The sequence below is a fragment of the Coturnix japonica genome, chromosome 10, assembly GCF_001577835.2.
Source record: "Coturnix japonica isolate 7356 chromosome 10, Coturnix japonica 2.1, whole genome shotgun sequence".
NCBI lineage: Eukaryota > Metazoa > Chordata > Aves > Galliformes > Phasianidae > Coturnix > Coturnix japonica.
In genome coordinates, this window is record NC_029525.1 from 291,866 (window position 1) to 308,267 (window position 16,402).

At 54.3% G+C, this 16,402-nt stretch overlaps 1 protein-coding gene across 5 annotated transcripts; it reads right to left on the reverse strand.

The window, feature by feature from the left end:
• Positions 1-269: 269 nt before the first annotated feature.
• On the reverse strand, positions 270-15,949 carry SHF (Src homology 2 domain containing F). Of its 5 annotated transcripts, none has more exons than XM_015872667.2 (8): positions 15,334-15,947; positions 12,106-12,235; positions 10,987-11,205; positions 9,503-9,640; positions 7,001-7,172; positions 6,621-6,740; positions 5,845-5,891; positions 3,690-3,799 (listed from the first exon to the last, which is right to left on the reverse strand). In XM_015872667.2, exons 1-7 carry the CDS (start codon positions 15,799-15,801, stop codon positions 5,879-5,881), a joined length of 1,260 nt encoding a protein of 419 aa, XP_015728153.2. In that variant the 5' UTR covers positions 15,802-15,947; the 3' UTR covers positions 3,690-3,799; positions 5,845-5,878. The 5 variants fall into 5 exon arrangements, with proteins under 5 accessions (XP_015728147.1, XP_015728151.2, XP_015728152.1 ...); XM_015872663.2 differs by lacking the exon at positions 5,845-5,891 and adding an exon at positions 4,818-4,946 and having other exon boundaries at positions 3,692-3,799; positions 15,334-15,948; XM_015872661.2 differs by lacking the exon at positions 5,845-5,891 and having other exon boundaries at positions 270-3,799; positions 15,334-15,943.
• Between the last annotated feature and the right edge of the window lie 453 nt (positions 15,950-16,402).

Sequence of the window (16,402 nt, forward strand, 5' to 3'; positions counted from 1 at the left end):
CAGGCAGTAGGTGAGAACATGCTGCCAGTGTATGAGATGAGGTCAGGCAGGAGGTACTGCATGAAATAAAGGAGGAAAGGAGCAAGGTCACCTCACAGTGAAAAATGGACCAAATTTAGGATAACCTGAAAAGACCTTAAACAGCAAGAAAATTCAGCTGAAATGCACCCCAGAACAGGAAAAAAGAGATTCAAACCTATAGACTTCAGAAGCTCTGAGAAGGTTTTGAAGGAAATCCAGCTTGGAGATTGGAAGGCAAATGAAAATGATTTATCACAAACACATTCTGTCAGTTTAATTTAATGATTTTCTCTCATAAGTAACTTCTTAGACAAGATTATGCAGCACATTTACGCTGGTTGGAAAAACAGGAACCAGTTTCCAATGACAGGAGTGCTGGGTATGGTAACAGTGGGGGAACCAGCTAATCAAGTAAACAATGGTTTGTATTAACAAGGGTGTCTCTGAGCAAAGAGGTATATTCTAGGACTTTTTTTCCACCCCTAGTAGTAGAGTGACTCAGGGATGACAGCAAGGCTGAGTTTGCAAGAGGGAGAGCTGCATCAGTAGCAAGGCACTGGGAAGATCTCACCCAAAAGATCTGCCCAAGCACGATGCTTTAGAGACAGCCCTCCAAAACTCTGCACAGGAGAGAACTGTAGACTGAAAATGAGGTGGAAGCATACGAGCACAGATGTTTTGGGACACTTCAAAGAGGACACCAGGAGCAAGTAGCTGCTTCGAGATGATGCTGGGGAAGTACACCAAAGGAAAAGAGCAAGGGTGGCCTCTGAGTCAGGAGCTGAAGCTACCCCTTGTGTCAAACACGTTGGTACCCACAAGATTTGAAAGGAGGTATTCAGCCACACCATGTGCAGGCCATGTGTACACAACACGTGCTACACTGCACATTTTGCTGGTAGCCTGCAGGGGTCGGGAACAAATTTCTCCACTTTGCTATAAACTTTGGCAGCTGAGGGTTTTGTTTGATCCTTCTCCTGCAGCACTTGAAGAGTGCTGTGGCTGAAACAGGACACTGTTCTCAGAAACATCCAAGCAACTCAGGCATCACTGGTAGGGCTGGGGTTTAAACTAATCACTAGGCTTAGATTTAATAGGACTTCTGCAGGCCAGAGAGGCAGGGAGGGGGCACTGCTGATGGACAACTGCCTACATGGGTTTTACCCAAACCCACAAGGAACAGCTGTTGGTGTTCAGGAGCTGTAAGGACTCATGCTAGGAGGCGTCATCACCCTTCCCAGGCTCACATCAGGCCTGACCCTAACCAAAGCACTTAATTCCTAGCAAGCAAGGGACACTGCAGATGCTAACTCAGCTTCAGCAAACATTCCCGTGTCCAAGGAAGGCAGGCTCAAATTCAGGCCTGAATCAGCCCTCCACCCCTCTGGGATGCCTTCCTCCTGCAGCGCTGTGTTTTCTGGCCAGCAAAGTCCTGTGCAGGAGCGAGCACAGACCCAAGCTGGCCCACAACTAGGGAGAGCAGCATGGGGCTCCAGGGCAGTGCAGCTCTAACCTGACCTCTGTACAAGAGCACGCTCCTAGCAGCACTAATCCAATTACAAAACAAACTTCTTTCCTTCATTACCACGGCCTGCAGCATGCTAAATCAGTCTGGCAATTATGGAGGGCTTAGCAAAGAACTAGAGATCAGACCATAAATGGCTAAAGACCTCACTGACGGAGAAGGGATGGAGAACAGGCAGCTGGGGAGTGTGGGGGATTGCTGGGACAAGTGAGTTGGGAATTGCTACAAAGAAAGGTCTCTTGACTGCCTTCATGCCTTCAGCAGGGTTAATCTCAAAGCCACATAAGGCTGCTCATGTCTTTGTCCATCCTAGAGTCGAGCTCACTCATGAATGGGGATCTCCTGCCAGAACACTAGCCCCGTTACACACCCACCCTTCTGTTATTTCCCAGCCAGGCTGCATAGTTAGGATTACACTGTCAGGACACAAGCTCGATGGTACAGGCAGCTGCCACTTTGCTCTTTGCAGCCCTTTCTCAAGGGAGAAAAACAACCCAGAACCCAGGTGAAACTCTCTCGTGCTTTTCTTCCCTGGCTACATGGATTCAAGTGGCCTCTGCTTTCCTTGCCAGCCACTAGGAAGGCAGTAGCAAGACAAAGCAAGAGCCTTTTCAGTGTAGCAAGGACATCTAAGAGCATCTCTGCAGCACCTCCAACCATTTTTGCATGCTCTGGTATCCACAGAAGCAGCACCAGGAAAAAACCCTCCAGCTAGTTGCTCCCTTCCCACTGGTCAAGATGCCTTTCTGGGCTGGGGAGAGGCAGACAGAGCTGCCAGCAGCCAAACACTGCTGTAAGGAGACACCGCGCACCCGAGATGAACTCAGACTGCAGCCTTTTAAGGAGTGGTGGAGGCTGAACATTGGGGAACTAAGTACCCCAATGCAACTCCACGCAGCATGCAGCCTGTGCATAACAGCCCCCACACCAGCCCAAAGCCATGATGGGCCACTGAAGCAGCAACTCCTCAGCTATGGATTGAGGATAGAAAACTTCAAGAGCCTGCACAAAGTCCTCGTGGTCTCATGGACCACCTCCATCATCCCACCAGAGCAGCAGGATCAGCTTTGTCCTGGGAGCACATAACTTCAGACACTGGAAGAGGAGAAACAATCTACCCCAGAGACAATGTGTCCAGAAGAAAAAGATCAGGGCTAGAGCCACTGGACGTCCAGGGCAAGAGGACAAACCTGTGAAATTCACAGATTTTGCCTAAGGTTTACAAGATGTAAAGCAAAACAAGCCAAATAACCTCAAGAACATCCCCCTCAGCCAGACGTAACAGGCAGACCCAGCTTATTGCTGTCCACAAAGGATCTCAAAGACATACTCAGGACATGAAAGCTGTCTTCTGTCCCATGTCACTGATGACTGTGTTGAACAACTCAGTTCTCTGCATGGGAGAGTGAAAAAAGAAGTAATTTTGCTTAATAAAATCTCCTCTCTGCTGTTTAGCAGGGTTTTGCCATGCCAGCCCCCCACCCAGCTTTTGGGATGAGGGCACAGAGTCCCTGCAGAGCTTTATTAGGCAGTGGTGCTGCATGCACAGCTCTGACTGGTTACTATGTACATTTGGCAAATGAAAGCGAGGAGCACCAAGAACCCACACTAGTGGGAGCCCCAGCAGCCTACCCCTCTGTGCCTCACTGTGACAGCACTGGCCTCCTTGCCAGCAGGTGCAGGGGTGTTCTTCTCCATCACGCAGGACATGGGCAGAGCCAGGTGCCCTCAGGAGACATCCCAGGATGTTTCCTCCCTCCTTTCCTGCACCTTGCTCCCCCCATGTCCTCTCCGAGGCCCCAGTTTCAGTCCTTTCTTCCCAAGGGGGTGAGGGCAGCAAATGGCTGCTCCCACTCAGCTCCTTTTCCCTGTTGCTATCCCAGCAGGCACACTGGAATCCCAGGAGAGGGCATGATGAGTGGTTTGACTGCCAAAGTCCCCAGTAGCACTGCCCGTGCCCAGCTCGCTGCTCCAGTGCCCATCCACTACACCAGCAGCGTTTCGCCCTGCAGACAGGCCACCTTCAGGTCCACACAGCCCCGAGCTCAGCTTGTGCACGGTGACAGCTATAGAGTGCGGATAGCCACTGGGTAAAGCAAGGACATGTGCTCAGCCCCCTTGATGGGCAGCTTGCGGCTGGCGTAGTGATGGATGATCTCTGGCACGCTGTCAAAGGGCGGGCTGTGCTGACCCAGCACATACTTGTTCTCCTGGGTCCGGGATAGTTTCATGTGCATGAAGCCCTGGCTGCTCCTGTGAGGAAAGACAGAGGCAGGGTTAGAAGTGACAGCAGGCCCTGGACCCCCACCCCTGGTCATACAGCCCTCTAATCCCGCATCTCTCAACCCAGTGTGGGTGAAGCCCCTATTACAACCACTCCAGCTCACACAGCAGCTATGCCAGGAGGAGTCAGGCTGGTGCATCCCCAGCCTCCCTGATGCAAAGCAGGATTTTCTCCTTCAGGCTGGGACCAGCCACAAGTGGGCTCATACCCCCCCCCCCCGCACCACCACTGCAGGCCCCATAAAAACCGCTCAGCACAGCAAGGCCATTTCCCGGCACAGTACAGGCACTGAGCCACACACGGCTGCGCAGGCAGATACTGCCACGAGCACTGATTCCAACTGACGGGCTAATGGCCCTGTTGCTATTAATTTGCGTCTCTGAGGAGAGCCACAGCCTGTCTGCAGCGTCTGGAATGCACATTATGGCAAAATATTGATGACTTAAAAGCCGACAGGACTTCATCAGCAATGCTGAGCAGTATCCAGTGCTGTGCAGGCCGGTCCCATCCCCCCAGCTGGAGACAGTGCTCGTAATGGACAGAGCGGCTGCATTAGCAGAATGGGTCTGCAATCCATTTAGGAGCTGAGAAGCAGGGAGCCAACTCCGCTGGGAAAGGGCTGTCTGGGAGCACACAGAGGGATCCAGAGCAGGATTAGTGCTGGATCCAGAGCAGGACAGCCACCACACAAGGTCCATAGCAATTTTGCCTGAATTGCTCTCTGAGTTTATACTGCAAGCTCAGGGATGTGAATGAGACTGGAAATACTGAAGGGAGGACACTGAAAACATGCAGCCAGCAGCTGCTGCAACCTCTTCACCATGCAACGGGCACCCACAGCCTCCAACCTCCACACCACAGCCTCAGCTGCCCCCAGGAAGGAATAAGCCACCACTGACTCATCCTCCAGGCAGTTAATGCAGCACAGTCCTGCCCACAGCACTCTGAGGGGAAGCACAGCCAGAGTGGTTTAAACCTCCCAGCTACCTGGCAGGGCTCCTGCTGCTCTCCTTTGTGCACATTTTCCTTTCAGGCTATACAAAATAACTGGGCATCAGTACCAGAGCTCTGCTTTCAGACCATCTCCTCAGCCACTCCTCCTTCCCCAAGAAAGAGCTAAAAAAATTAATAAAAAAAAAATAATAGAAAAAAAAAGGGATGCAGGCAAGCGGCTTAGAGCTATATAAAAATTATCCCAAGGGATCTTCCTTGAAAAGACTCTAGAGAGAAAGGTAAGAGTAAATAGCACATTCCTGAGGCTGTGTGCTCTCTGCAGGTGAAGACCTTGGACACTGCCTGAGCAGCTCTTGGATGGGATGCAGCCTCCCGTGGGCAGAAGCACATTGCTGCGAGGCTATGTCCCACTCACGTGTGGCATTTGAGAAGGGGACTTGGCTATTCTTGCCATGAGGCTCAGGGAAAAAAAAAAAATCCAAACAGATAACTGCACTGTAGGGAAGCAGTGAAAATGGGGAACTATGCAGCATCTCAGCTTTCCAGCTGACCTGTGGGGCAGCCACACTGGAGAGGGAGGGAGCCCCACCAACCCTGATGCCACCTCTCAGACACATGTAACGGCTTAAAGGTGGCTGACAGGACATCTCATGGCCTCCAACATGACTCACTGATCAGCAGAAGCTGTTGCTCCAGAACAGCTCACGCCCCAAGGCAAGGAAATATTACTGTGAAAACTCAAACATCAGTAAAAAATCCAACAAAGAAATGAAAGCGAAGAGCTTTTGCAAGAGGTTTGCTGTCTAATCTAAAGGCTACAAAAGCACAGGAGGAAGGCTGTTGGTTTTTTTTCAACTAAACATCTGCCCCACTTCGGTGCTGAAGGCAGCAATAAAATGGAAAAAAGAAAAAAAAAAGAAAAAAGAGAGATGGAGCAACGTAATTATTTAATTTGCAACTGAGGTACTGGGAAATAAATGGGGGGAGGATGAATCTGCCAGGGAGCAATGAAGGTACAGAGACCACTGGAAAAATATTGGGTATATTGAGAAAAGGACACCTGGGCTGCTGTCAGGCAGGGATGACTGAAGTGTTCAATACTTCTTCCTGTGTGCCAGAAAGAGAGTTAATGTACTAATCTTGCAGAAGGACAAGAAAGTATTTGCTAATCCATCATCATCCTCAGGACAGAATCAGCTTTGTTTTTGCAGTCTCAGACTTCCCTGAGACTCCCCAAGGGGCTGCGCAAGGAGCTCTGGACACGTACCTCAATGCTTCACACAGCTTTGGCTCTAAGAGAAGGTGGAAAATTTGGGGGAGGTGCAAAGATTCCCTCAAGACCCAAGCAGAAACCCAGCCATGCTGTGGGAGTGAGGCTTCTGTGCTGAGAAATAAAGCAGCACAGTGCCCTCTCTACCATGCAGCTGAAGAATGGCTTCAGCAGCTGCAGAAGAAGGGATGGGTACATTTCCATAAATAACAGGATTGTAAGGACTTTATTTTCTCATGAATTTCAGCTACAAAAAGGGGCAGCAATAAGCCAGAGCTAGAAGCTGTAATCACACACATTCAAATGAGTAATAGGGTATATCATTTTATCCGTCTGAGGGATTATGAGCGTTGCCAAGGGGAAAGCAGAATGCCTCTAGTTCTGCAAGTCATCCCAAGAGATGCTTCTGCCAGACACCAAACCAAACATCAAAAGTCTGTGCCACCCCACACAAAGAAATGCAGATCTCATATTCCAAAGCCCTGCCATTGTCTCTGAGCAGCCCTGTGGAACATGGTGTTCCAAAACCCCAGCTGCAGCCCCCCAGGTTGCATGGGCTCACTCACTTCAAGGAGAGGGAGAAGTCGTTCTTGCTGGTCTCGCTGTTGCGCACCAAGTAGCTGGCTTCCTTGCAGAGCCTCAGCAGTGTCTCTGCGTCTGTTCGGCTGATGGCCCCATGGTACCAGCTGCAGGGAGGAGAGGGATTTGGCTACATGCATGCTCTAAGCAGCACAGAGCCTCGCGGCAGTAGCAATACAAGTCTCCATGCCAGGGGTAAGGGTTGTGGGTTGGCAGAGGGTGGCAGGGGAAAGGAGGAGCCTAAGGAGGGCAGCAGGGACAAGTAGCATGCAGCAGAAATATGAGAAATATGGTGCCAGGAAAGAAAGTGAAGGCAAGAAGACAGCAATGGGGATACAGAAGAGCTGCTTGAGCACATGGAACTCACCACTGGCTCTCCAGGGGCAGCGCAGGGTCGATCCTCTCCCCAAGGAAGGGACCAGGCTCTGTGATCAGTGTCTTGGTGCTCTTGAGGCTGCTGGCACCATGTCTGAGGGCTGCCCTGGCCTTCTCCTCCCTGCAGGGTGAGGTGCGGCCATAGCCCAGACCCTCTGACGGCCCTGCAAGACAGACGGACATCACAGCAGTGGCAGGGACAGGCTGACAGACTTCAAACAAACCCAGCTCTCCCCATGCAGAGGGAGGCTGCAGTGACATCCAGAGTCATGCTGCATCGCACTGGTTCCCCCTCTCACTGCCCCATCCCCTTTCTCTAAGCAAGGACGGCGCAGCACAGCTCCCTGCAGCATCCACCACCAGGACTCAGTGTAGACCAGGGCTCTCACCATGCCCCAGCCCCTGGAAATATTTTCCAAGGAGGTTTCATAAGCTCTGAGAGCTTACATGTGCTGCTAATGTAACAAGATTTGCTGCATCTCCATCAAGAGAATTAGTACTGAGAGGCTCTCCAATCTTGAAAAGAAGAAAAGAGGAGTGAAGAAAATGGAGTTGAAGGAAGAAGCAGGAGAGGGATTAACTGAGATGTGTCCTGGGGACCCAGCCTCCCACCGAATGTTATTTCCGTGCAAGATTATTTCAGCATTAATAATATTGTTTCTCCCTCCTCCAGAGAGTTCATTATTGCTCCCCTGCCAAGCAAGCCCCCTCGCACAAATTACTTATCGATCAGTAGAGCTGCCGGCAGCAGCTGCTGCAGAGCACAACTGCCCCAAGGGTGCGTGTGCTGAACCTGGCCCTCGGGATGAGCAGATTCCTGTTCCTTGGCAAAGTTTTTTCAGCCCTCTGCAAATACTGCAGCTCAAATTCCCCCAGGGGGAGCTGGGGGATGAGGTGCTCAAGCCATGACTCCATCAGAGGTTCAGCTTTTACACAGGCTCGCCCTTGCCTCTAACAGCCAGGCTTCAAATTCAACTCATAAGCTTAAAAAATTGGGTCAATCATTAAAAAGTCAGACAATCAGAAGGCTGAAGTGTTTGCTAGCAGCACAGAGTCATCATATTAGAGGCTCAGAGAACTGTCAGAGAACAGCAGAGGCATGTACATGATTAAACAGGATATTAAAAACAAGCTCCCAGGATGGAGAAGACATCCTTCAAGAAGTTCAAGGCACCCCAGACAGGGACAGCAGAAAATAACACAAAACTCCGTTGAGATAAACTTAGCACAACAAAGCGAGTCAAAATGAAAATGAGCTTTTGTGTTGCTAAAGCCAGGAAAAATGACAAACTGATGTCAACAGAGAGACCGCAGGGATAACAAACGACAGGGGAAGGAGGAGGCTGTGCAGTAAATTAATTCTGCACGACACCTGCAAAGAGAAGCAGGAAGTTTCCCATTAGGTCCTTCTCTTTCTGAGATAAGCTCAACTTGTGTCTCACCAGGATGGCACACGGGGCAGTTGCACTGCTGCAGGCTGTCCCTGAGAAGCAACACTGGCCGTCATATACAACCTCATGAGGAGCCACCGGGGTCTGCACAAAGCCCTGCAGGAATCTGGGTAATTGCAGATAAGGAAATCAGATGTCTGCAGCTGGTATGTCGCAGCATCCATCAGGAACAGTGTTAGTGATGCACGGGTGGGCACAGCAAGCTGCAAAGTCATGTCTCACAGACTGGTCTCATGTGAGCAAGGCCAGCCCAGCTCATACAGCCTGTGCGGGTTCTGACAGAAGCTCTTTAGACGATGCTCTTGTAAAAAACCTTACTACAGAGCAAGGTCCTTAAAAATTAATAATGGGTCAAAAGAGAAGCCACAGTCATTGGCTTCCCTAAGTGAAATGGCCAACAGAGCTCAAAGAGAATTTAGCATGGGCTCTGCCTCTCAGCATGCACAAAAAGGGCTCTGCAGCAAGGCAAACCTGAGATGACAAAGCATGCCTGGGAGATGGAGCTCTTCAGGATAGTGAAAGTGAGAACTGGAAATCCAGAGGGATCTCCTGCCACTGAGCAGCAAGGCAGGGAAACAGCAGATGAAACAGAGCGGTGCTAAATGACAAAGCGATGCACTTAGAGAAAAAATATCCCCAGATTTCAGTGGTGAGATCTGAATTATCTGGTACTGTGCCCATAAGGGACCTGCGTATTAAGAGTCACAAAAAAACATCAACTAAATGCTCAAAAAGAAAAGGTAAAAGCAGCTATCAAACACTGGGAATTTGGAGGCAGAGTGGAGGGAGAAAAATAACCAATAATAACTCTGCCCCTGAAAAATCCCCTGGTGCAGCTCAACCACTGCAGGCACAAAGGTATCATGTAAAGGGAAATGTGGAAGAGGCAAGGACAAACATCTGCGTCCTGCCCAGGACAGGCATGTAAAGGGGGAAAAGGAGGAGGAGGAGGATGGGGTGCAAAAAGGGACCTGCAGTGCGTGGCAGTCCCAGCAGCCATCGGCCACAGCCCCCCCAGGCCCTTGCTGTCATGCGACACCCACCGTTGGCGTCTTCGTAGCTGTGCAGGCTGTGCTGCAGAGGGACAGAGGCACTGGCCTCACCGTCCGGGGGGGTTTCGCCGCTGTCGAGCTGTCCTACCGGTGGCGGCCATGGCAGGTCTTTAATGACCTTGATTTCAACTGGATATGAGGAGGGGTGTGGGAGAAGCAGGAAGAGAGAGAAAGAGAAAGAGAGAAAGAGAAGGCTTAGAAAAAAACATCATCAACACCAGACCTCGTGAGAAGAACAGCAGCTGTAGGGGTAAAGGAGCCCTGTGCTGGCCAAGGGGACCCACAGCCACCACCAGCAGAGATTGGGCTAAAGGAGGTGGCAGGAGGAAGAGGGCTAGAAGGGGGAAGGGCGCTAGATGCCCAGACAAGCATCCAGAACCAACAGAGCTCCTGGTGATAGCCAGGTTCCTGGAGGACAAAAAGACTATGAAGAAGTGGCTGCAGGCAGTCTGCAGCATCAGGGAAAGGGGTGCAGACATGGCTCACAGTGGATTAGCCTAGTGCCAGTGCCACTGTGTCTCAATGGGGGGACCAGCAGGAAGATTCCAACATCTCAGGATGCTCCTGAGATCTTACACACATGCCACAGCACCACAACTGGCTTTGCCATGCATTAATTCCCTCCAGACTCAAAGTCAACATGGAGCATCCTGGGCAGCATCCATTCATGAGCCAGATGCATGAATGTACCTCCTCCACCCAGGGGCAATGAGCAAATCCCCTACACAGGCACCTCAGCACAAACCCAGCCCAATTGAATCCTCAGCTCAGGATGCTACAGACATTGGTCCCACAGCCAGCCATGCCAGGACCCAAACCCCAGCCACCCACAGGGACAACCAGACACCAGTGTCACATTCACCCCAAAGGTGAATCACTCTCAAGCCCCAGTCTCCATGCCTCTCCACTGCCATCACAGGCTTATGCCTTGTGCACATCAACAGCAGCACGGACACACACTGCTGCAATTCAGATGCATCCTAGATAAGGGCGTGGCAATTAGCCATTGCTGGCAGTGGAGCCAGCACTAATGCGCAGCATGGATTTCCTCATTAACAAACACAAACACAATCGATCCTGCAGCATGAATAAATAGGTCAGGAGGATGGACATTTGCCTGGCCAAAGCCCGTCAGGGACAGCCCAGCCCTCATTCCTGCAAAAGGAGGTCCCAAGGAAGGAGAGTTCTTCCTGAGCTGGGGATGGAGCCCTAGCCCTGTAATTTGGGGTGGGAGACAGGAGTCAGCTGGCACAAGAGATGTCAGGCAGCTGGAGATGGCACTGGACAGACTGCCAAGGCAGCTCCATTGCCAGCCCACCCAGCCTGGCTGCCACAAGCCCTGCTGAAGAGAAACATTGCTCCTTGACACACAGAAATGCAAAGGCTGACACCGCCATCCCAGCTTTCCCACTGCAAAACGCTACACAGCACCAGCAGGCACTTCTCAAAACTCAGCTGCCTCCATCCCAGCTCACCTGCAAAGGCTTTGGAGATCCTCTCCTTCTTCCACTCCCAGGGCTGGTCATACTCCTCTGGCGGCCGCTCATCATCCTCAGGCAACCGAGATTCCCTGGGCCTGGGGCAGGCAGGACGGTCAGTGTCCACATCCAGCCCTCCAGAGATGGGCTCGTAGGGAGTGTCGTAGAGGTGAAGCGGCTGGGTTGGAGCCTCCCGTAAGCCTTTCTGGCGAATCTCTAGCAGAAAATGGAATGGAATGTGAGCTTCTCGCTTGGCCATGGTCCTCAAAGCTAGACAAAAGAACTTGGTTTCACCTCAGGGTGACGTAGGGTGGAAAGCGTGAGTGATGGAAAGGGCCCCAAACCTCCAGCAAGTGCCTGTCACAAGAAGCTCAGATGCTGGCCAGCAGGGTCCTGAACAGTTCCCAGCATCAGGATACCTTTCCCCCAGTGCAGTGTTTAACTACATGCCCTTCCCTTGAGCAGAACAAAAATCTCTCCACAGACACAAGAAAACTCCTTGTCACCTGCTGATTTTTCCAAGAAAGCAGCAACATCCTCCAAAAGCTGTGTGAGCTTTACAGAAACCATTAGCTCCAGGAAAACCACAGGAGCAGAAAGCAGAGCCAGAGCCTGGAACATGCAGCCCTGTGTGCACTGCAGCAGTCAGAGTAATGCCTCTGGGAGCACGTGCTCTCACCTCGCTTGCTTTCAAGCCATAAACAAAACCGTGGGGGACCCTGCTGCTGCACAGACAATGGCATGCTCTGCGCCAGCCATAACAAAATTAAATAGCTTCCACATCCATCTTGCTCTATGCCAGATGCATCGAATGTCATGTCTCCCCTGGCTCAACCTCATGGGCAGCACTGCAAGCAGAAATATTGAGGAGCCCTTAATACTCATGTAGCCTTTGCAAGTGCTCTGTCTGTGGCCAGCCCACCACACATGTAAATCTGAAAATTTGGCTGCAAAGCAGCCATGCTCCTCTGCAGCCATCCATCTGGATTTGCTGGCCACCCCTGGGAGACCTGGTGCTAGCACAGGCTGCAAGGAACAGAGCAGAGGCCACCAAATTCACACAGCAGCAGGGAATGGAAGAGTGTAGTGGCCCTTGCACAGAGCTTTCCACCTTACCAGCCATCATCTTCTGGGCTTCATATGGTTCCATATACCCATCATTTTCTGCCACTTTCTCCATCCCTGCCTGGCTACCAGCCACCTGCGCAGCATCAAAGGGGTCTGCATAATCCTCCAGGACAGGCAGCTGGAAAAGGGAAGGACAAGAGAAAGGTTAGGCCATTCCCTGCCTTTCCAGGTGGATAGGAACCAGCTGACACCCCTTGAAATGCCACCACCTCACCATGAGGAACACCCAGAGCAGCAGCAGGGACCTCAAACCCCATGGGGACAGATGAGCCTCCAAGACCTAGCAGCAGGAGCCCTGAGTTGCTGCCACTCCACCTGTCCCTTTTGAATATCCTTTTGGAAGAAGGCTCCAAGCGGGCACTGCAACCCTGCAGAGCAGGTGCTGGCAGCCCATGGCTTTCCAGGCACCCGCACAAGGCTCTCAGCAGTGGAAACACTCCAGCCTTTGTCCCAGAAGCTGCCCAGCAGAGCAGAAGGCAGCCTGGCCTCTTCTGTTAGCACCAGCCTGCAACCAGCAAAACCACTGGTGCCTGCACAGATGCCCCAGCAAGGTTGTTTCCAAAAGCAGGGCTCTCAGCTCAGCCGTGTTTTCTGAGGCAGCCTCAGTCCCAGTTCAGACATTGGCAGACACTGATGAAACTGGGAGCTCACTGGTTATCTGTCAGGGCCCCTGCAGGCACATCTATAGGCATATCTCAGCAAAAGGACTATGAGCAGCCTGTAGCTTCCTCTCAGCAGGAAAAGGGGACAGGAACTGCAACACCCCAGCAGCTCCTAAGTGCCTTGTCCATCACCCATCTCCCTCCAGGGCCCACTGGGCAGCTCCTGCTCACCCAGAGGCAACTCTCCCACAACCAGCAGAGCAATCACCCCCAGAGCAAACCCCAGCAGTCATCAGGAAATGTGCATTGCCGGGCTGCCCGCAGTCCCTGGGAAGTTTTGTACCACTGGAGGCACTGTGCCCAGCACTCCCTCACCCCCTGCAATGAGCTCTCTGGCTCTGTAATGGCAACAGGGTCAAGAAGGGGTTGCCTGCTTGTTCTTCTGCCAAACCTGCCTGCATTACAGCCTGCCACAAACCCCATTTCCTAGATAGCCTGACACCTGGCTTGCTGCTGGTACTGCTCCCAGAGCCTCCCTCTCCCACTCCATCAATGCAGAGCAGACTCAGACGAAATGGGACACCAGCACAGCAGCTCAGATGCTCCCCCACATGCAGCACCTTACACTGGAGCCACTATGAGTTATAACTTCACCCAGTTCATTCTCTCCTTTGGGTGTAACACTTCTCTCATTTTACCTCTGGGACCTTTTCCCCAAGGAAATCGCCCCACAGCTCAGCTTCTGGCAGACACCAAGGCCAAACCCAAAAGCAAAACAAATGTTGGCCATAGAAGAAGGGCCTGGTTCCCTGCCCCAGTAGCCAGACAAGTTGCACCCAGGGCACAGGAGGTGTGGGGAGCCCAGGACGGACAGCACAGCATCTTGCAGGATGACTCAGTTAGGAGGCTCTGGCAGGAAAGACACACACCCAGGAGCTTCCTGGCCAGGCATTCCAACACGCTGCGGTGTTGACCCTGAGCTCCCAGCAAAAGCTTCACATCAGGAGCTTCACGTCTCAGGGCTGGCCCAAAGCATGTTGGCAAACCCGGAGCCACACGTGCCTGTGTGGCAGTCTCTTGTCCCCATTGGGACAGCCCAAAGAGGAGATCCCATAGCAGGCAAGGACAAGGTGTCACCAGGAAGGGAGCCCTCAGTAAGAATGGGCTGGATCTGTCCCATGTGCATCAAGGGAAATATGGCAGTGCTGTTCCTCATGTGGCAAAAGACACATCTCAAGAGTCTGTCCCTTGCACGAGCTGTGGAGGATGGAGCACTTGGTCCAAGCAGAGGGAGGACCTGTGCCAGTCCCCAGCACCCCCAGCGCACTGTTATAATGAAACACGAGCTGCTGCAGAGCGCGCCCTAGTGGGATGCCGCCCATCCCACTGACTCCTCCAAACTCTGACAATTCATCCAGTGCCACGTGCTCCAGGACACCCTGACACAGGCAACACAAGCTTACACTGACCATCCTTGGTCCTCCTGGGCCACTTTCACAAAGGGCACCGTGAACAACCCAGCCATGCTGCAGCCAGGGAACCCTCCCACTGCCCAGCCCAGCAGACGGGAGCTGGAAAGGGTGCCCAAGCTCTGCAGAAGAGCTCCCTATCTATGGTGGATGCTCCACTGCTCCTCCAGGGAAATGGCTTTAGCTTTAATGGGCTTATCTCCAGCTCACCCGGCCCTTGGAGCACTACCTTGTCCATCTTGAGAACCCTAAAGAGTGAGAAACCTCCTCATCAATGGGGAGATCTGGAGATAACCTCACCACTGCCTGCCTGGGTGATGATGAAGGGCCTTCTTTGGACCCATGCTGTTACCTGGGCTTCCCCAGCTGCCTTCAAGCCCTTGGCTCTGCACTGCACCTTCCAGCTTCTCACTGCACTCCAATGGATACAGCCCAGTCCCTGCACTGCAGCACCATGCATCCCCCTGCCATCCATCAGGAGGAAGAACCCTCCGAAGGCCCCAACAAACCAACCCCCTGCTCTGCTGCACAGCTGAATGGCCCCGCTACAAACCTCCCAACAGCAATAATGCACTAAGAGCAACTTCCCGAGATCCACTGGCGACGAGCTGCTCGCCTGCATCCAGCATTCCCTGACCGGGTTCTGCTCAGCGTGTTTCCAGGAGCGTCAAGCGACACCGAGCCCGAGCCTGCGACTTCTGTATCAACAACTCGCTCCTTCCCTCCATCAGGCTCATCCGCGCGGAGTTCGCCCAGCAAGCCCCATCTTGCAGCACCGCCGGGCGCCCGCCAGCTCTCCTGCCTTCATGTGCGCGGTCCCCTGTTGGACTCTCGCCCGCAGCCACGGGTTCGTCCCTGGCAGCGTCTCTGTGCCACCGGGGACCGCTCCGTCCTCCTCTCCATCCCCAGCTCGGGGGCGGCAGACAAAGAGGCACGGCCGCTTCCCGACAAAGCAGCCGGCAGAGGCCGGGCAGGCCCGGCAGACTCACGGCGCTGCGGGGAAGGAGGCCCGGGGAGAACGACCCGGCCCTGGGGAAACGTCCCGAGCTCGGCGAGCCGCCTCCGCGGGGAGCACAGCGCGGGGAGCCGCGGGGAACCCGTCGGAGACGCGGCGGCAGCGCTCGGGTCACCGGCGCGGCACTCACCTCCTGCGGCGGCTCGTCGGGCGGCTCGTGGCCGGAGGGGGGCGAGCCGGGGGCGGCGGGGGGCGGCGCGGGGCTGGCGGGCGGCTTCTCGGCGGCCTCCACTTTGATGAGCCGGTGCTTGGGCGAGACGTAGCGGGGCCCGTCGGGGGCGGCGGGAGGAGGCGCCCCGCTGTAGGGGTCCTCGAAGTCGCGCTCCTTCTGCAGGCGGTACGCGGCGACGATGTCGGGCTGGGCCGAGGCCAGCGGCTCGGCGGCGCCTCCCGGCGGCGGGGGCGGCTGCGGCGGCCCGGCTCGGTAATCGGGTTTGGGCGGTGCGGGCGGCGCGGGCTTGGCGCTGCGGAAGCCGAGGTGCTCGCGGAGCCAGCGGGCCATGGTGCCCACGCACTGCGGAGCCCCGGCCCCAGCTCCGGCCCCTGCCCCGGCCCCGCCGCCGCGCTCCGAGCCGGCCGCCGCTCCGCTCAGCAGCATCGGCGCGGGCGGACTGAGTGCAGCGGCGGAGCCCGGGCCGGGGCGGGGGGGAGCGGGGGAAGCAGCCGAGGGAGGCGGCCAGTGCCACCTGCCGGAGCTGCGGCGCCGGCTCCTCCGAGCCGGGGCTCCGAGCTGCGCGCCCGACTCATCCCCCGCCCCCCCGAGCCCGGCTCCCACCACGCCCCGCCCGCTTCTCCCGGGTCCGCCCCGCTCCCCCGGCGTCCGTCCCGCCCTCCGCGGGGCCCGGCCCGACACCACCCGGGCTGCCTCGGCGCCGTGGCTTCCCACCGCGGGTTATCCGCGCTCCCCTCGGCGCGGGGAGGGAGGGGGCTCCGCTGGGGAGGCAGCGAGCGAGGAGTGGGAGCAGCTCGAATGTATGGGAAGGCTGCACTGAGTGGTGCCTGCTGCCTGGTGAGGCTGTTAGGAAAGCAGGAGCACACGCTGCTTACTTCTACCCGAGAAACCCTGCCCGATTCCTAACCAGAACTCAGCAATCAAGACTAGGAAATTCAGAGTGTACAGGATACAGAATACTTCGGAAGGAGCAAAGCTGCCTGACATACACAGGGTGAGCACAAGGCAGCATTTGAGGTTGGGCAGC

What these genes read in the sequence shown, in the direction of transcription:
- SHF (XM_015872661.2), bottom strand. Translation starts at nt 15,801, where the DNA reads ATGCTGCTGAGCGGAGCGGCGGCCGGCTCGGAGCGCGGCGGCGGGGCC. An exon ending in GATCTCCAAAGCCTTTGCAG is followed by an intron (nt 9,641 to 10,986) that starts GTGAGCTGGGAT and finishes CCTCATATCCAG; the next exon opens with TTGAAATCAAGGTCATTAAA. An exon ending in CTGCCCCTGGAGAGCCAGTG is followed by an intron (nt 6,741 to 7,000) that starts GTGAGTTCCATG and finishes TCCTCCCTGCAG; the next exon opens with CTGGTACCATGGGGCCATCA.